The sequence below is a fragment of the Amborella trichopoda genome, chromosome 2 (genome assembly GCF_054954075.1).
Source record: "Amborella trichopoda isolate Santa Cruz 75 chromosome 2, AtrichopodaSantaCruz75HAP2 v2.0, whole genome shotgun sequence".
NCBI lineage: Eukaryota > Viridiplantae > Streptophyta > Magnoliopsida > Amborellales > Amborellaceae > Amborella > Amborella trichopoda.
The window spans coordinates 45,164,094-45,185,285 of NC_142337.1; the positions used below are offsets into that span (position 1 = coordinate 45,164,094).

Genomic DNA, 21,192 nt, shown 5'->3' on the forward strand with positions numbered 1-21,192 from the left:
TATCTTTAAATTCTTTCATTTTTCTTCCATTTTGTCTGTTCTCTCTCAAATTTTTAGTTATTGTGGGCATAGAAACTTGCAGAAGCATTGAACTTATTGCTTTGAAATCTCTTTTTTATCCTTTTTATTTTTTTATTTCTTATGGTTCCATTTCCGCACATGAAACCTTCTGGTTTTGTGATGCCTGAACCCTGAAAACCCTGTTTTCTTGAAAAAATAGACTGACATTTTTTACCATGGTCGCAAAAACATTTAATTTTGGGCGTAGAATGTTGGTGTCCTTTTTCACATCTGAAACTTCTGGTTTTGTGAAATCTTCAACTCTGAAAACCTGATTTCTATTACAGAGACATTAATAGAGCTCTGAAATCATGGCGGTGAATCCCCCAAGTTTAGAATGTAGGATGTGTGAAGCTAAATACCCAGAAATAGACATGGCTGTGATGATATAAGTAAAGAACATTGCTGATATATATATATATATATATATATATATATATATATATATATATATATATGCAGGCTGGCCGTATAGAAACCGTATCCATGAAAAAAAAAAACAAAGGAAAAAAAAAGAAAAAAAGAGTAAATTGGCATTAGTTTGGCATCTAGGAAAAAAAAAAGAAGAAGTGCCATAACATTTTATCTTCTCCATGAGATGATTGTTTGCTGTGGTTTCTTTGTTGTAATAGACCATGCTAGTGAAACTAACTCAATAACACCATTATTATAGCTTTTGAAGAGCTAAATCAACCTCAATAACACCATTACTAAAGCTTTTGAAGAGCTAAATCAACCTCAATAACACCATTACTAAAGCTTTTGAAGAGCTAAGTCAATAGGCTACTATTAGTCTTGCTCGAGGAAGCAGATGGACAGTATACTCCCGTAGGATTCGTAAATCGTTTGGCAACTGTTGGAATTTTGGAAAGCAGCGTTCATAAATGTCATTTACAAATTGTTTTGTCCTGATTTTGTCAGCCGTCAAAATAAAATAGCAAGACATTCTCCTCTTTCTCTCTCTAAAAGCCTTCTCTCTCTGTATTTTCTACAGCGTCTCTCTCTGAGGTAAGTGTTTCTCTCTCTAAATCCTTTCAAATTCCATTCATTTCATTTATTCTCTATCATTTTTTGAGTCTGAAACGAAACCCTAATTTTGTAGAACCTGAAAAATCTAAGAACCATCACTCGGAATTCCCAATTGCTATCTGGAAAGCTACTTATTTTGTTGATTTTGCTACAATTTCGTCCGTTGTTCCTTCATTTTATAATATCAGGATTTTTAATTTTATTAACATGGAAATTTTTAGAACCATCGAATTTTGTATGTAATTTTTAAGGAATGAAATTGTATATTTCGTGTTATTGATGAGATTAGGGTTTTGATTTCTAATTCATATAGAGAATCATTTACTTGAACCTAAAATATTGCTCCAATTTTCAGAATCAGGAACGTTTGGAACCTAAAATATTGCTCCAATTTTCTGAATCAGGAACGTTTGGTCTTGGTTGACATGTTGAGTTCCATTCCTACCGCAAGTAGGAGGCCCCATCCCTACTGAACTATCAACCCCTGGCCACCAAAAAAAGAAAAATACACCGTAGAAAGATAGGAGTTAGGGTTAAGCTTTGATTGTTTGGATGAATTTTGAGTTTTTGTTTTTCTCAAAGTAAGTGTGGAGAGTATGGTTGAGAAAATGAGTACACAAGAATTTACGTGGTTCAGTCGATTGGGCCTACATCCACGAAGGGAGAATTAATCTGTATTATTATAACCTTTCTATGGATCCCTTGTACAGATATATAAAATTGTATATGAGAACATTCTATATTGAAAAGTCTACAATAGGGAACAATGATCAACATGATTAAGGAAAATCATCGTGATTTAGGAAAGCTGGCTGATATGCAGATATCACTAGGATACAACAGGCTATCTCAATACTCTCCCTCAAGTTGGTGCAAAGAGATTGAACGAGCCCAACTTGTCAAGAGCACGGATGAATTTTTCTTTGCCAACCGCTTTAGTGAAGATCTCTGCAAGTTGGTTTTCACTGTTAACATGAGGAGTACAAATCATCTTGGCTTGAACCTTCTCCCTGACAAAATGACAATCAACTTCAATAGGTTTAGTTCTCTCATGAAAAACAGGATCAGTTGCAATATGGATTGCAGCTTGGTTGTCACAAAATAATGGTATTGGCTTGGCTGACTTGAAACCTAAGTCATTGAGAAAGGATTTCAACCAAATTAGTTCACAGTTGTGGACGCCATGGCACGATATTTTGCCTCAACACTGGATCTCGTGACAACATCTTGCTTTTTACTTTTCCATGTGACAATATTTCCACCAACAAAAGTGCATAAACCTGTGGTAGATTTTCTATCTAAAGGGTTACCAGCCCAATCTGCATCACAATAACCAATTATGTTTTCATGTCCATTGTTTTTCATCGAGATTTCATGATTAGGGGAAGATTTTAAATATCTTAGAATTCTATCAATGGCATGCATGTGAGAAGATCTGGGGGTATGCATGAACTAACTAACCATGCTCACAACATAGGTGATATCTGGTCTGGTAATATTTAAGTAACCAACATCTTGAAGAGGTTCACCATCTTCGATGGAGATCTTGTTATTTACCTCAACTGGAGTATCAATAGGTTTAGCTCCAATTTTACCAGTTTCTGTTAAGAGATCTAAGGTATATTTCCTTTGTGAAAGAAACAATCATTTCTTAGAATAAGCAACTTTATACCAAGGAAATACCTTAATTTTCCTAAATATTTAATATCAAAAACATTGCCGAGATATTTCTTTAGTTGATCAATCCCTTGTATGTGGCTCCCAGTGACTATAATGTCATCAACATATACCAATACAACAACAATTCCAGCGGAATTCCTTTTAATAAACATAGAAGTATCAACAACACTTCTAGTAAAACTATTATTTTATAAGGCACTGCTTAACTTCGCATACCAGGCCCTATGAGATTGTTTTAAGCCATATATTACTTTCTTTAGTTTGCACACAAGATCTGAATTTTTTTAGGGTGTCCATGAGGTATTTCTATCGACACCTCTTCTTCTAAATCACCTTAAAGAAAAGCATTTTTAACATCGAGTTGGAATAAGGACCAATTTTGATTTGTGGCAATTGACAGAAGAACTCTAACAGATTTCATTTTGGCCACAAGTGCGAAAGTTTCTTTATTGTCTTCACCATAAGTTTGTGTAAACCCTTTTGCAACCTACCTAACTTTGTGCCTCTCAATTGTACCATCACTCTTGTACTTGATTTTGTAAATCCATTTATTTCCAACCACTTTTTTTCCATTGGGTAACTTGACAAGTTCCCAAGTATGGTTCTTGTCAAGGGCCCGAAGTTCTTCTTCCATAGCCTTTTTTCAAACTGACTTGGAAATAGCCTCTTGGAAGTTAGCTGGTTACATATTGGAAGAAACAGAGCTAAGATAAGAAAAGTAATTTTGAGAGATATGAAAGTAATCAACAAATTGTTCAATAGAATAGGTGGAAGCATTATAGGTATAAAAATCATGAAACTTACTTAGGAGATGAGTGGTACGTTGAGGTTGACTAATGGAAGGGGGGGCCACACGAGAGTCGATTTGGTGAGGTTCAGCTTGAGGTTCTTCTTCATCAGGAACTTCAACTGCTTCTTCTCCATTCTCATTTCCATCATTTTTATCAGTATCAAAATCATCAACAGTGATGTTGGGCATAACCATATGTGTCTCCCCTTGAACCAAATTTTCTTTAGTGGGAACAAAATATGATTCATTTTCTCAAAAACTAACATCACGGGAAATGATAACCTGTTGGTCGATCGGATCATAGCTTTTATATGCTTTTTGAGTGGAATAGTATCCGATGAAAATACATTTTTTAGCTTTAGCGCTTAATTTATCAACATTTTGACGGTGTACAAAACAGACACATCCACATATTTTGAGATGATTCAAAGAAGTCTTTTTTCCTTTTAGAACTTCCATAAGAGATACATTTTTGAAAAGTTTGCTTGGCCATCTATTGATTAAGTAACCTGTTGTTAAAACATCTCTTCAAAAATGTTTTGGCATATTGCTCTGAAACATCAAAGCTTGAGTGACCTCAAGTAAATGGCGATTCTTGCGTTCGGCAATCCCATTTTGTTGGGGAGTTCCAACACAAGAAGTTGGTGAATAATTCATGTTTCTTTAAGATAAGTGGAAAAATTGTTGTTCACATACTCTATCCCATTGTCAGATTGCAACACTTTAATTTTGGCATCAAATTGAGTTTCAATCATTTTAGAGAACTCTCGAAAAGTGGGCAAAACTTAATCTTTTGAATGAAGTAAATATACCCAAATTGTCCTCGAAAAATCATAAATAAATGTCACAAAATATTGATGTCCGTGAGCGGATTTAATTGGAGCAGGTCCCCAAACATCAATGTGAATTAAATTAAATGGAGAAAGAGATGTTCTAGTAGAACTTCTGAAAGGAAAATGAGTTTGTTTCGAGTACCGATAAATATCACAATCCAGAGTCCAAATGCAACGAAGGAAAAACATAACAAAGAATTTTCTCACAGGGATGTCCGAATCTAATATGCCATTTTCTACTATCTATTACTTCCTTCTCTTTAGAAGTGACAAGGGCTTTTGTCGCATAATCCAAAATGTAAAGCCCATGAACCAGCTTCCCCTCACCAATCTTCCACCTCGTGACCCGGTCTTGGAACATCACATTTGAAAGAGAAAATATTACATCATAGTTGTGACTTTGGGTGATTTTACTAACATATAACAGATTAGATAAAAAAGGAGGTGAATAAAGAATATCAGTGGAAGATGAGCTACTAAAAAATTTGGTTTTTCCATTTCCTTCAACAAGAATGAGGTTCCATCTGCTATTGTGACAGGTTTCCCTTTCGTATTTTTATCAAGATTTAAAAGCAGATTAGGAGTCCCAGTCATATGATCAGTAGCTCCATAATTAATAACCCATAATGTTGGTGATTAGGAAGAAAAAGAAACGGATTTACCTGGTTCATGGTTAGGAGTCTCAGAGTCGGAAGCAATCGAAGCTCTGTGAAAATTTTGGAACATTTGGGCTAACTTCTCAAGAGTTTGATGAACATCATTGTTGGCTATTTGAGCATTATTTTTTCCTTGCATTTTTTCTCTCGTTTTTTCAGGGTGAAGTTTCCAGCAATTTTCTATGGGATGACCTTTTTTCTTACATTCGGGACAGTAAGGTCTTCCTGTACCACGGTTTTTGCCACGACCACGCCAGGGTTTAAAGTTTGAAGTAAAGGCTTTTCCAAAGCTATGATCAGTTTCACTATTAAGAGCCGACCTATCAGATTGCTCTGGATGATTTTTATCATTTCCATTCATAGCCTGACGCCTAGATTCTTCTCTATTAATAATGGAGCAAACAGAATCAAAGTTAGGCATTTCTTTAGACAGTAAGATTTGGCTTCTCAAAGCCTCATGTTCAGGTCCAAGAGCAAACAACAAGGCAAATGTCTTTTCTTGATCTTTTCTAATTTCAAGTGTTTTCAGATCAGTAGTGGTGGGCAGATAATAATCCAATTGATCAAATATACTGGAGACAACGCCAATAAGCTCACTAAAAGTTTGATTACCCAACTTCAAATTCATAATTTCTTGTTTAATTAGATAAACTTTTGCGACATTATTTAGACCTCCATACATAGTTTGGGCTTTAGTCCAGACAGCGGCAGCCATGGAGCAAAACTGAAATCCAGAAGCAATTTTGCGATCCATAGAATTCAAAAGCCAACTTTTTACCAAATCATTGTTGGTTTCCCACTCCTCGTATTTTGGATAAGTACTTGGAGGGGCCTTTTTAGTTCCATTTATGTATCCCAATTTTCCTTTTCCACTAATAAATAATTTGGCAGAGTTTGCATAAAAAATATAATTAACCCCTCCCTTTAATAATTCAGTGGTTATTTTAAAGTTGGGATTTGGCTCATTATTGTTGGAAATTTCAGCCATGAGAACAAATACAATAGTTAAATAAAAAGGAACGAAGAAAGTCCTTACCGAGCCAAGCAGAAAAAAATATCGAAGAAGAATAACTGAAAAACCAAAACGTTCAACACCCTGTAGTTGTTGAAGCTGGCGAAGTGCACAAGATGGCCCACAAGATTGTTGAATAAGAATATTGCCTTCTTGAAATAATTTGTTCTCAGGGGTCCACCACAAACTTATGAGAGAAGAGACCACCAGCAGGCTGATTTCTTCATAAAACCAAGGTCACCGAAAAAATATAGCACCGAAAAAATTGTTTGTAGCAGCATGCTGGATTTTCCCACTATTGGAGTGCTTTACATCAATAGCACAGGCATTAGGTCCTGGATTTTTCCAGTTTGCAGAGCCTGTTTATCAGAGATGTATCAACCACATACGAATGCAGCAGCTGACAAAGGTCGACTGGGTGTTGAATATGATAAGGAGTTCATAGTTTGATCTTTGGATTTGCTCTCTGGACTTGCAGAAGGACTTGGCAGTGGGATAGAAAGGCTGGTTGCACAAAGCAACCTGATGGACCTGCTTTTGCAATGTTGTGTTGATGAAGCTGCTGATATTCGGCAAAGTGCCTTTGCGCTTCGTGGTGACCTTGCTAGAGTTTGCAAGGGGCTACTTGTTTTGCTTTTGCTATGTTAGAAGAGGAAGTTGCAGAAGAGCTATCCCCACGCTTGGAAATTATATTGCAGCACCTTCTTTGCTCTTTTGGGAAATATCATAAAAGAAACCTTCGTATTGTGTATGATGCAATTGGTACATTAGCAGATGCAGTTGGACAAGAGCTTAATCAGCCTGGCTATCTTGAAATATTGATGCCTCCATTAATCTCAAAGTGGCAGCAGCTGACTAATTCAGACAAGACAAGATCATAAGACTCCTTCTCCCAAAGCAAACGTTGCTTTTTCTAACCGAGCAAGATCAACTAGTAGATTGAAACTGTGCTCTGATACCATGTTAAGAGCATGGGAGAGAAAATGAGTACACAAGAATTTACGTGGTTCTGCCGATTGGGCCTACATCCACGAAGGGAGAATTAATCTGTATTATTACACCCTTTTATGGCTCCCTTATACAGATATATAGAATTGTATATGTTAACATTCTATATTGAAGAGTCCACAATAGGAAACAGTGATCAGCTTGATTAAGGGAAATCATCGTGATTTAGAAAAGTTGCTGATATGCAGATGTCAATCGGATACAACAGGCTGTCTCAACAGTAAGGATCCTTTTTTTTTTGTTTTTGAAATTATGTCATAGAAGGACATACATTCTATAGGCCTTTTGGTATGTCTTTCTCTCTGGACTTTTGGCTTTCTATATTGCAAAGGGAAAATTATAGGGTTTTTATTTATTAGCTTGGAAAATTAGGCTTTTGGCACCTCTTTAGTTATCTATTTAATTAAAAAGGCGACTCTAATTTGTTGCAGTTGTGGATAGATTTTTTTTTTATTCCAGTTGTTATTTTTACCTATTCCTTTTTTTTTTTGATACAACATGTTTGATTGGTGGAACTTCTAAGAAGCAGGAGACCAAAGTTACACTAAATCATCCTTGCCTGTTTGCTTACACCCTCCCCGAAGCTTTCCCATCCAGCGTAGAGCATGGAAGGGGCCTCTTCCATATTTTTGTGGAGAAGGGGGGCTTTGGTGGGCCCCAGCTTCCACCAACCGAGGATGCCATGCCCTTAATGTTTTCATTACTTTTATAAGTTTATTGTTCTACTGATTTCATTACTGATGTTAGTTTATTGCTAATGTGTTGCACTCTTTTCACAATACAATGGAGATTATCTACTTGCTGCTATAGTGGATTCTGTCAAGATACATATTAAATTGGTCCTTTCTAGGAGCCAGATGTTTAGCTTTAGAAGGGATATCTTTTAGTTTTGTTCACTGCACACTTTCATAAAAAATATTAAAGTTTTAAGGGGGAAAAAACTTGTATACTTATGACACCCTTTGTTTTGTTTTGAGGGTTAGTTTTCTGAGATTGTTCATGTCTTGGTTTTTCCACTGATTACGTCTTTTAAAGGAAATCGAAAACATGATGCTTGTTTTCATGCAGTTTGAAGGTTCTTCTTTAATCATCAAGGTCTACACTGCAAGTAATCCTATTCGATAGAGTAAATGCAGGTAAGCTATAATGTATTTATTGCATGAGCTTGATAAAGATGCCTTTGTACATTATGTATAAAGTTGTTGCTGTCTCATTTGTTGGATGGTCTAGTAAATAGGATTGCTCTTATTATGTTTTTCTGCATTTCAGCTTTTATCCGTAGTATGTTGTGATTCACTTGATCATTTGGATTCATTATAAGACTTATAGCTTAAAATCTAGTATATGTGCAAATATAAGTGTTCCTTGCGGAAATGGGCAAGATGCTCTTCCAGGCTGCTCTTCCAGGCTGATGAATAAACTGCCCTGATTCTAAAATCCAACAATGGGTGAGATTTTGAGTCTTTTTACGAACATAGGAGGTCATGTAACTTGCTCAAGTTAACCTTATTTAGGCATTGTTTCTATAGCCAAAAATGATCTTTTGTACAATAGATGTACAGCTCTGAAATATTATTCCCTGCAACATATTACGCCCCCCCGAGTGAAGTACAAACATAGTTTGCACAAACAAAAAATGTGTCTAAAGGATTTGGAAATTCCTAGCCTGGGTATGCTAAAGGATTCAATGAAGTAAAGGCGGGTATTTGTATCAATTTTCTTTTCTTTTTTGTGCATCTCTTGGAGTTTTTAGATGCTTGTCTAAATCATCCAAATGAGTGTTCATTGGAATTTGGATAAATGCTTTTTTGATACGTTATGGGTATTACGTGTCATCTTCTACAATTTTGTTCAATGTCAAGAAGAGTTTTTGTATGTTTATTATTTCACGGAAATATGAATACATGATTCCCCATGTGCTCCAAAATCTAGCTCTACAGTTTCCTTTTTGAGTCAACCAATCACGATTCCTGTCCTGATTCAATCAGGTACCATGGATCTCAATCAATAACAAACTCTTACCCACTGTACATGTTCTCCATTTGTGCTTGCTTACACATGTGAATTTTGCTTTTATCTCAATATCAAGAAGAGAACATTTTTTTTGTATATTCATTATTTTACAGAAATACATTTAAGTGATGGAAAATTGTTTCATGCGGGCTGGACCGCATGACTACATATGGGGTCCAAAAAGTGTAAAGCATCGATCTTAAAGATGGATGCAAGTAGGTGTTCCATCTAAAAACAATGGAAACTAACAGTCCAAATGTTTTCTTACTAGAATTATTATTTCTAGTTCCTAAAATTTATTTCTTTTTTCATATTCATGATCTCCATGTTAGATATTACTTGTCCTTAAAAATTAAGTCCAAAACTCCATCTCAAAAATAGATTATTAAGAGGCCCGCATTTCTACATATGCGGGCTTGGCCGCATAGAAACTGGGTCCTTAAGTGATTCCCCATTAACTTCAAAATATAGCTCCACAGTTTCCTTTTTGATTCAACCAATCATCTTCCTATCCCGATTCAACTAGTACCTTAAATCTCGATCACGATGAACTCTCACTCATTGTGTGCAGTCTCCATTTGTGTTACTCACACATATGATTGTTGCCAAAATGTGCAAGCCCCCACATACTGCCAACATGCATGGCAGGCATATCTGCAGTCGCCCGTTGAGCTGGCAGACGCGCACACGTGCTTGTCTGGTGTGGCATAGTTGTACCAGAAAGATGCATTCAAGTATGTCACTGGAGTTTTATTTTTTAAGGGTTATGAATGTGTCTCGCATCTATGGGAGAAATGTCAAACCTGGAAATGGATTCATATCAGTCATCCTCGAAGTTCTAATTGCTTTTGAAATGTGTCTCTCTCTCCTTGTCCCCCCACCAAAAAAGAAAAAAAAAAAATTATATATGGGTGTGGTTTTTTTGAGACTGAGGCCCTAAACAATCAAAGTAAGGCGCACCTTCAAATAGTGTTGAAAGATGTTTCAGTACTAAAAATCTTTGTGATGGCCTGAAAATTTATTTTTATTTCTAACTATAAAATTTAAAGCTTCAAAAATAGTGTAGATCGAGTAGATCTATGAAGACTTGAAAATCTTGAAAATCAACGGTCCAGAAAATGCAGTAGAAGATGCACTATTTCCAAGACTTGAAATCCATTTTTTCTCATGAACATATATCTAGAGGTCGAGATGGTCGATTTGAGGATTTTTGGGCATCAAAATGAATCTCTTCTACTGAATTTTTGAGCGCGCTTTAATTTGATTGTTTAGGACCTCACCCTTATATAAATTTGTTCCTTTATATTTTTGCTTACTATGATGGTTTTAAATTATGGGTGAGAGGGTGGGTCGGATTTTTAAATTTTGAACTGAAATTGCTATGTAGGAGTTAATTTTTTTATTCAAAATAATGGGATCCATCTAAGTATCCCTAGATGATTGTTTTAAAAGAAAAAAAAATGGATTTTGAGTTCTTGACATCTAGATCTTTCCCTCAAAAAAATAGAGGGTTCCTATGCAATCTTGGGACGTCATTTTTTTTCAGGCACATAGATGATACGTTGTTTTTTTTTGGAGGTTAGTCATTGAGTTCTAGATATTATATCCCCAAAATTTTGGATCCAAAAAATATTATGAGGATGATTTTTGTTCAAGGGAGTAGATGAACAATATACTCCCAGGGGAATATGAAAGCTTTTCGCACATTTTTTTGATTCCGATCAAGTTGGGGGATGTTACTGTGAATTTCTTTAAATTTTAATTGGGGTCAAAATTTGCATCATAGTTTTTGCTACTCCACTAATTACATGTGTGCAATCCTAGCACCTACATGATATTCCCACACATTTTTTTAGTTGGTATTAGCAAATACAAAATCGCACAGTAATGCCCATTAAAACCATAACCCACTGTTGATTTGCTCAATTTTAGCTTTTAGTAAAAGCGTTACCTGGTAAAGCTACACTACAATTGCCCTTCCTTTTAGTCCCACATTGAGGACGAGAAGAAGATTGTTTTTTTTTTGGGGGGGGGTTGGGGAACGACAACCTTATCATAGGGGTTCATGGATAGAAAAGCATGGCGTTGGCGGCTTCCCACTTTGAAGGAGGCGGATGGGCCCTCTACCAACAATCTTTAAATAAAAATATCAAATAAAAAATTAAAACCAAAAAACAAAAAAAAAAATTGAAGATGGGGCCGGTGGTCGGTTCCCTAATCAAACAACTGATGGGTTTGTGGGGAGATTGGTTGGTTCCTGATATATGGTGGAACCAAGCTAGATCCACTGATACACGATCTGGATCTGCGATTTTTAGAACCTTGCTTTTGCTATAGACTGGTTTAGAAGGCACATAATTTTATTAAGGGTCTGGTTTATATAAGGTTGAGGCTCTAAACAATCAAGGTAAGGCGTAGCTGTAAATAGTTTCAAAAGATGATTTTTCAATAATAAAAAAAAATCTTTGTGATGGTCTGAAATTTATTTTCATCTGTATTTATAAAATTTGAACTTCAATAGTGTATGTCAAGTAGATCTATAAACACTAGAAAATATTGAAACTTGACAGCCCATATAGTGCAGTACAAGATGAACTATTTCCCAGACTTGAAATCTATTTTTTTTTGTGTCTATACATCTCGAGGCGGAGATGATCGATTTGAGGGTTTTTTGACATCGAAACAACCTCTTCTAGTGAATTTTGAGGTGTGCCTTAATTTGATTGTGTAAGCCCTCAACCTTATATAAACTTTTTCTTTTTATTAATATGTTCTTGGTGTACATGAATTTTCATTATTTCCGTAAAAATGATTGGTCCAAGTTAACCTTTGTTTATGTTGCGTATGCAGGCATCAAGAGCCAGGCTTTTCAAGGAGTACAAAGAGGTGCAACGAGAGAAATCTGTGGATCCAGATATCCAACTCTTGTGTGATGATTCCAATATTTTTAAATGGACGGCTCTTATTAAGGCAAGCTTTCAGTTTCCTTGGTCAACCCAAATTTGTCCTGTCCTGTCCTTATTTTATTAAGATCTCGTCTTTGTTTTAGGGACCTTCTGAAACCCCTTATGAAGGTGGTGTGTTCCAGCTGGCATTTGCAATCCCAGAGCAGTACCCATTGTTACCTCCTCAAGTTCGGTTTTTGACAAAAATATTCCATCCCAATGTGCATTTCAAGGTGCTAATATTTTGTTTTTTTAGTTATTATTAGTTAGCTTTCAGTAAGTCTTGGCTCTTGAAGAAGTTGTGTTAGTTATGGATCTAATGGCTGGTTATCTAGTTACATTTGTTATTGACTTTGTGAGTATTCTAATGAAGACATCTCAACTGGCTCGATTGACTTTTGAAAGAGAACGAAAAATGACCCAATTTTTAGGAAACTTGGAATTGGCTATAGAGAATGGTAGTTGTACATGAAATATGATTATGCCTTTGTACTGAATTGATAAAATTAAAATATTTGCAGGACCGTATTGCAAGAAATTAATATATCAATGAGAGTATGATGAAGATGAATTGCTCCCTTAGTTGATTGTATGCATGTGCACCAATGTAATGTTTGCCTATATATTAAGCTCCTATTCACAAACCCTAAATAGTGTCGACGGTAAAATGTATACATCTGTTTACACACACACACATAGATGGATAGGGGAAGGGCTTTTTATAGGAACTCATGCAGACTCATGCTCGAAGAGTTTGGCAAACCTCACATGGCATTGTGAATGAGGCCTTCTGGGTTCTAATATAATAAATTCATTTTAAGATGCATTTGTCTTGTAACAACATGATATTTTTGTGATGTAGACAGGAGAGATATGCCTCGATATCCTTAAGAATGCGTGGAGCCCAGCATGGACTTTGCAGTCTGTTTGTAGGGCCATCATTGCCTTGATGGCTCATCCAGAACCTGATAGCCCACTTAATTGTGATTCTGGTAATTTGAAATAGTTACTCTCTCTTGCGTTCAAATTGGGCATCTTGTATTCTAAATATGCAATTTTCAAATTGGGCATCTTGTCTTCTAAATATGCAATTCTCTCCATTTATAGAAACATATTCCATACCAGAAGTCTACTCTGTTAACTTGTGCTGTTTCTTATATTGGTCTTTTGTCTGAGTTTGGTAACAATGTTTCCTATCGAGCTTATAGTTTCCTCTCTTTTTTTGGCTTTTTTGGGGGTGGATCGGCTGTGGTGATATTTTTTTGTAACTTTTATCTTCCCCTACAAAACATTTTAGATTTATGGGAGTCCCTTTGGTTTAAAACTGTGTTTTTCCTGTGCTCGACACTTCCACCCAAGGTTTTGGGTCTTTGTGCAAATTCTACTACTAACCCCACGATTAACTTATAAATTTTAAGGTCGAGGAAGTGATTTCAAGTGCAAAACCATGTTGTCCCCGTGCAATCTGAGTTTTGAGATCTTTAGCAAAATACCATGGGTTCACTTGTATGAGTATTAAGAGGTACCTTTTTATTAATTTGAGTTTAGGTTGAACAAAGCTTTTAATGGGATCAACTTGCTTCATGCCTAATGGCTATGGTTTTGGACCAATATTCCATACCATGGGAGCCTAACTGCCGTATTTTCTGCACCTACTTGCATTGACTAGATCCAGTTACTGTCCTGACATTATAGCTTGATTAGAATATTTTTATACACCAACATTAGAAGATGGATTTCTCTCTCTCTCTCTCTCTCTCAAGCTTGCTTCCTGTGTTTCCATTTGTTGTTAAAGAAAAACTGATATTTTCATGATCTATGAGAAGTAGTGAATTGTAATAATCATTTGCAGGTAATCTTTTGAGGTCTGGAGATCTCAGGGGGTATCAGTCCATGGCAAAGATGTATACTAGGCTTGCTGCCATGCCCAAGAAAGGTTAAGTTCATTGTATCCAAAAAAGCAAACTCTATGGAAGGCAAATCTCTCATTGACATGTATTGGTTCTCGACCTTTGTCCATTTATCACATTATTCAGTGTTGATGATGACTTTGTTTCTTACCCAAACGTAAAATCAATTCAAATCTCTGTGTTTTCAATTAATGTGAATCACTTTGCTACTTTATAGCTACAAATAATTACAATTAGTTACTTTCAAAAGTTTGATTACTAAAATGATGTGCTGAAGAATCTGCTTTAGTGGAACGCATTTGATATGTATCATACTCTGTTGATAAAGGGTGATAAGAGTCGAGGCTCTAAACAATTAAAGGTAAAAAGAACCTTCAAATAGTATTGAGAAATGTGGTTTCAATACTGGAAATCTTTGTGATAGCCTTAAAATATATTTTTATTTTTAATTATAAAATTTTAAACTTCAAATATTGTGTAGATCGAGCAGATTTATGAAAATTTGAAAATCTTGATATTTGACAGCCCAAAGATGTATTACAAGATGTACTACTTCCAAAACTTCAAATCCATTTTCTTCTCGTGTCCATGCATCTGAAAGTCGAGAGGATCAATTTGACGATGTTTGGGCATCAAAACAACCTCTTTTAGTGAAGGTTTAGAGGTGTGCCGTAATTTGATTATTTAGAGCTTTGCACTTATATAAACGTTTTCCTATTAGAAAAGGTTGGGATTTATGTGCAAATGCATATGTTATGGCGAGTCTACGCTCCTAAAATCCAACGTAGACATGGATTTCATACGCGCGATTTTACAAGTTCATTATATCATAAATATTGAAAATGATGGATGTTCAGCTTTAAAAATAGTTCGTTTTATACTTTGTTTTTGGATCGGTCATTTTAATATATTTTTAATATTCATTAGATTTGTACTGTTTTTGGAGCTCCAAATTCATAAATATCAGGAAATGGATTCACTTGGGATGTTTTCGGTACTAAACTTTTTAAAAAACCAGCTCGTGTATGAGACGGTTGACCGAAATTGTTTTCCATTGGAAAATTATAGGCGATTGACCTCATAGAGGTTTATAAACCCTAGGTCATGTAACAATAATGGATGATTTGCTCACGGTGGCTTAATTCATCATCGAGACCATGATCATGAATATTGAAAATGACGGATGTTCAGCTTTAAAAATAGTTGGTTTTATACTTCTGTTTTTATGAATGGGTCATTTTAATATATTTTCAATATTCATCAGATTTGCAATGTTTTTGGGGCTCTAAATTCATAAATATGAAGAAATGGATTCACTTGGGATGTTTCGAGTACTAAACTTCTTTAAAAACCAGACTCGTGTATGAGACAATTGACCGAAATTGTTTTCAATTGGAAAATTATAGGCAATTTTCACATTGGATGATTGTAAGTAATTGTGATGTCTTTGTATTAAAGGTAAATGGTCTTATTGTATACGATGTTTTTTTTGGAACTCATTTTTATTGCCTTATGTGTATATTTGGAGGGTTATGTATGGGTGGCCCATATGCTAAATATAAAAAAGGAAAATACTCGAGATTAAGTTTCATCTTCGGTTAAAAAAGGACACGACGACCACTAGGCCCACACCTGTTGTAGGATGGGCCTTGAGTTATGCACCTTCGAATGGTATAAGTCCAGAGTATTCAGCCACAATGGTGGAAGGGCCTCATTGGGACCATTGGACAATGGTACCTCCTGAACCGCCAAGAGCTCCGCTTTATTAGGATTACATTGGTGTAACGTACTAGAGTAAGTCCAAAGTATTGAGCGACAAGGGTCCTGAAGAAGGCCTACGCAGCCAGCAGTCCAGATTATTGAGCTATAAGGGTCCTGAAAAAGGCCTCCGTAGCCAGCAATAGAGTAAGTTCAGAGTATTGAGCTATAAGGGTCCCGAAGAAGGCCCCCGTAGCCAGCAATAGAGGCCTTCACGCTACCATGAAATTTCAGTTTCACCCAGCCCTCCAGAAGCGTAGTTCAAAAAACGTTTGTTGGGACATTTAGGTTTTAAAAGTAGGAGCTGGGAGAAGTTGGAGAACATAACATCCCTGGGGACTGCTTTCAAAGGGAAGAAACCATGCACCCAAATGGTAATCGAACGCTTAACTGCTTCAATAAACTCTGGTAGCTCTCTACTTCGTCCTTCAAAAGTTATCAGGTTTCTCGCTCCAAAGGTTCCAAGTGGCAACAACAACATAAATCCTCCAAAGCTGAATTCCCACGGGCGTGAAGGGAGGGGAACATAGAAGTTGCAGCTAGGCGTGAATCTCATAGTGCCTGGGGCTTATCCAATTTGCTGGGTGGAGGAGCCAATCCCAAATGGCCGATAAAAAAGGGCAGTGAATGAAAAGATGATCAATGGTCTCCTCATCATTTTTGAAGAATACGTTAGTAAGGATGAACCCCATCCTCTTTAGAGGATGGATAGTGAGAAGCCTTTTGTATCCGATAAGCCAAAGAAAGGTCTTGACCTGGTGGGGGGTTTTGCAATTCCATAGTTTGGCTAGGGAAGGCCTGACAACGATATAACGGTCTCTGAAAATCTTTTGGTACAATGATGAAGCATAGAACTGACTGTCCGAGGCCAGGGACCAGACTAACCAGTCTGGTTTCTTGGGGTGGTAACAGAAGGCACATAACGATGCCATCAACTCCTGAAAGTGGATATCAGTGTGAGCATCAACCCTATAGATGTTAGGTCTGATATCCCACACCGGCCGAAGAACTTCTTGTTTCATCATGCCATTTTGCATGCGAGAATCTGGTCATGGCTCTGTCTCCGACCAAAATTCTGGAATAGGCGAGGAATAAAGGTCTAACCTGCTGAATTCCTTTCCAAACTGGAGAGAGTTTAGAAGGCGTGTTACACTTTTTGGCAATGAATCCATCTGGATCCCTCCCATACTTTCCAATAATGACTTTTCCCCAAAGTTGATCCCTATTCCTGGCAAGTCTGCACCATCATTTGGCAAGCAAAGACTCATTGACTACCTTGATTCTACGATGTCCAAGATCAAGTCCTTTCTATTTTTTTGGGAGGCACAAGGAGGCCCAGTTAATAAAATGAATTTTCTTGCTGGATTGGGATCCGTGCCACAAAAACTTCCTCATCAACAATTCCATCTTGTGTATCAAAGATGCCCTCATGGTGTACCAAAATTTGCACACCTTACCTAACAATAAAAAGCAATGCTTGCACCCAATGTTTTTGATATTACAATATTTCCACCCAAACAATGGGGGGATATGGTGGCAAGAACATGATTATCCAGTCTGGACAGATTGCGTAGCTGATCAACTGTTTTGATGGATTTGGATATAAATCGGTCGATTTCAATATTTGAAGCCCAAACTATAACATAGGTGAGGTGACCGTGGTGGACTTGTTGAACCCATCTCACACACATGTACATGCACATGACTATCGTACTAAATCGGAATTACTTGTCCATAATTTAGCATGGGAGTCGCCTCTTCAATCATTTAGGGGTGTCTTCCCACAACGATGTTAACTTTTAAGCGGCGTGGAAGGCCTCCTTTCCAATATCAGAGTTCCACTCCTGCCTAATAAATGTAAAGGTATACAGTTGGGAATAGGTACGGGTCGGGTTGGACTCGGATCTAAGAAAATTATGGGATTAGGACTGAGACCCGAAGTTATTGGACACGGACCTAGACTCAGTTGGACCTAGAACCTGAACTAGGACCCAAAGCCGACCAAACCTAATCATATTTGACCCAAAAATAAAAGAAATATATTTAATATGGGAAAAGTTTATATAGAGCCGAGGCTCTAAACAATCAAAGTACAGTATACCTCAAAAATTTAACTAGAAGAGGTTGTTTTGATGCCCAAATATCCTCAAGTTGGTCATCTCGACATCAAGATGCATGGACATGAGAACAAAATGGATTTCAAGTTTGGAAAATAGTGTATTTTGTAACGCATGTTTGGACTGTCAATTTTCAAGATTCTCAAGTTTTCATCGATATGTCGATATACACTATTTTTTAAGCTTTAAAATTTATAAATAAAGATGAAAATATATTTTAAAACTATCACAAAGATTTTCAATATTGGAACCACATTTATCGACACTATTTGAAGGTTGGCTCTAATTTGATTGTTTAAAGCCTAGGCTGCTCTCTACAAACCGCACCCTTTTAATATTTTGTTAAATATATACATGCGTTATTTAAATATTATAATTAAATTATATAGCTATATTTTATTTAATAATCAATTAAAATATTATATAAATAATAACATTATTCGGGTTGGATCTAAGTTAGATCCACATGGACCCGGCTTTAGATCCGAATAGTATTTTGGATCCAAGATTTGGACTCAGATCCAACCTGTCGACTCCAATTTTTGAACCCATATCTGAACCTAGGTTGGGTCTAGGTCTATTGCTACCTCTAGGTATGAGGGCTTCAAAACCCGGATCAATAGGGCATATTGTTCACCTAGAGATTTTGTGTCGAATGGCTGGAATTGGGTTTGGATTTGTCCAAATCGGAGATTAAAATAATAATAAAAATAAAAAAATTTATTTTTATGGTCGGTATTTGCAATCAAAAAAATATATCAGATAAAGCTTACAAAAAAAAAAGAAAAGGAAAAACATACAGGTTTTCAACAGGGTGCAGTTTACACAGAGCTGAGGCTCTAAACAATCAAAGTAGAGCCCACCTTTAAATAGCCAATGTTTTCCATAAATGCCCCTCACAAATTGGGAATCCCAGTTGCTTCCTAGAAGGCCAAACGACGATGGGCCGGGTTAGGCTTTGACCTAGGGCCCAAGGCAAGTCTCATCACTGCTTGTAAAATCCTATCCCAACAGAGGTTAGGACCGATCAGGCTCAGGTCAAGGCCCAAATACTAATCTACGCCCAGTGCCAGCAGTGTTGTTGTCCTCAGTAACCCCAGCGTCGCCTGCGTTCTCAATGACTCAACACCGGCTGTGCTTAAGAGATGGCACTGGTTGTCCTCAGTGTCGGCTATGATCAAAAGATAACAAACCTAGCACCAGCTGAGTGTTCAAGGAATGATGGTCACTGCACCTGGCGTAGGTTGTGTTTTAAACATTCAATTGTCACATACTCCAGGCCGAAGCCGTGTGTGTCCTATTACTGTTATCCCCAGTGAAGTTGTACTTTGACTATGACCTATTATCCCCAGCAAAGTGGAACTCAGGTCGTTCAAACTCATGTCGTGACTTCTCATCCTTAGTGGGAGAGTCATATTCGTATTGCAAGTTATTGTCCCAGTGGGTTTGCTTCACACCTAGTTATTATGTCCCCAAGGATATAAAGGACCCACATTTGTCCCCTTTTCCCCAGTGAAGTCGGCCTTCTCATCTGAGTCTCTTGCAGGCTTTAATCATTTTATCTCCAGGGAGTCACACTTACCCTCCTAATCCCTAGCAAAGTTTGCCACTCCTCATAGGGTCACCATCTCCATCTAAAAAGCTCTTTACTTGTGTATAGCCTTAACCATTTTATCGCCAGGGGGTCAGATTGCTATCCGCAAATCTATTCCCCGTGGAGCTTTACCAGCATGGCGATCCACACAATGGTCCAAACTATATGACCTTAAACTGTAGTGGAGGTCTAGTTGCACGACCTTAAACTAGATAGTCTAAGCCGCAGGACTCTAAAGCGCATAGCCTCGGTCCGCGCTGTATGACCTTAAACTGGACAGCCTCGGTCTAGATGTACGACCCTAAATTGCATGGTCCAAACTATACGACCTTAAACTGTAGTGGAGGTCTAATTGCACGACCATAAACTGCATGGTCCTAGCTGTATGAATTTAAAACTGCATAGCCACTGTCTAAGCTATATGACCGTAAACTATTATAGCACACGTCCTAGTGGCACGACGTTAAACTGCACAACATACAGTCTCGGAGGCAAGACCTTAAAAATGCCCTCAGGTCTCGACAAATGACCTTAAAACACGTCAAATTGATGTTCGCGGTGGGCATGATGAAAACCCACAAGGGCATCATGGGTAAAAATATCAAAAAAATAATGACGGACATGGTGTGCACCTTAAAGGCCACCATGGGTAAAATATGTCAATAAAAAAATAAAAAAAAAAGAATAGAAGGAAAAAGACGGGCATAGTGAAAACCCACAAGGGCACTATGGGCAAGATTGTCAAAATAAAGGGGGTATGGTGAGAACCCTTCGGAGCACTCATTCCCAAACGACATGCATGTTGATCCTCCCTTATGGGTCATTATGAGTAAAAATGTCAAACGCCTATGTAGCATGATGTTAAACTGCACGACATATAGTCCACTAGCATGACACCCTCCTACACATGCCCTACTACATCCCTCTTCATAAGCCCCAATGAAAGGACACCACCCCTCGACTTGTCCTCCCTAATCAAGGTGTACCATAGTTCCGACTGTGAGGCTTTGAAGCAGAGCATGCAACTGTCTCATCAATAAAGAGGAGTACCACAGTTCTAATTGTGAGATTCTAAAGCATGCAACCGTCTCATCAACAAAGACGTGTACCGTAATTTCGACCATGTAACTTCATATCATTTCGCTCGATAAGGCCTTTCCCTATCGGGCTCCCATTTCCCCAGCAGAAATACACCATTTGTGGCTCTTTAAGCCTCCATCGTGTTCCCTAACTTCCCATTACCCGACTTCTTGTCATGCGTGATCTTATACTAGACCTCGTTACTGCTAAGCATATTCTACCACTATCCCCATTGAAGTGGTACCCAGGTCATTCAACCTAGGCCATAACTCTCATCCCTAGTAGGAGTCACACCCGTATTGCAGCCTATTATCCCCAGTGGAGTTAGGGTCATTTTTACCATTGCAATCCCATGAGGGTCTGCTTCACACCTAGTCCTATCCTCACGGAGTGGGGTTACTTTCAAGGAACTTATTCTCTATTGGGTTCTATTTTTTCACCTTTAAGGGAGCTACACTTGTCCCATTATCCCCAACGAAGTCGGATTTCCCATCTGAACTCCCTTGTTGGCCTTAACCATTTTATCCCCAGGGAGTTAAATTGTTGTTTACAAAAACCTATTCCCATGCAGCTTCACTTACATGGAGACCCACACTGTGGTCCTGACTGCATGACCCTAAACTGCACGTCTTTGGTCCAGGTGCACGACCCTAAACTGCATGGTCCAAACTATATGACCTTAAACTATAGTGGAGGTGCAGTTGCAC

The 21,192-nt window shown here is 37.4% G+C and overlaps 1 protein-coding gene across 4 annotated transcripts; it reads left to right on the plus strand.

Annotated features, from left to right (window-relative positions):
* Positions 1 to 844: 844 nt before the first annotated feature.
* On the plus strand, positions 845 to 14,128 carry LOC18440999 (ubiquitin-conjugating enzyme E2 PEX4). 4 transcript variants are annotated; one of them, XM_011627574.3, is made up of 6 exons: positions 845 to 1,068; positions 8,137 to 8,204; positions 11,932 to 12,051; positions 12,131 to 12,259; positions 12,889 to 13,018; positions 13,879 to 14,128. In XM_011627574.3, exons 2-6 carry the CDS (start codon positions 8,199 to 8,201, stop codon positions 13,965 to 13,967), a joined length of 474 nt encoding a protein of 157 aa, XP_011625876.1. In that variant the 5' UTR covers positions 845 to 1,068; positions 8,137 to 8,198; the 3' UTR covers positions 13,968 to 14,128. The 4 variants fall into 4 exon arrangements, with proteins under 4 accessions (XP_011625876.1, XP_088716240.1, XP_020527191.1 ...); XM_020671532.2 differs by lacking the exon at positions 845 to 1,068 and adding an exon at positions 1,838 to 7,288; XM_088860114.1 differs by lacking the exon at positions 12,131 to 12,259 and having other exon boundaries at positions 846 to 1,068.
* Positions 14,129 to 21,192: the final 7,064 nt, after the last annotated feature.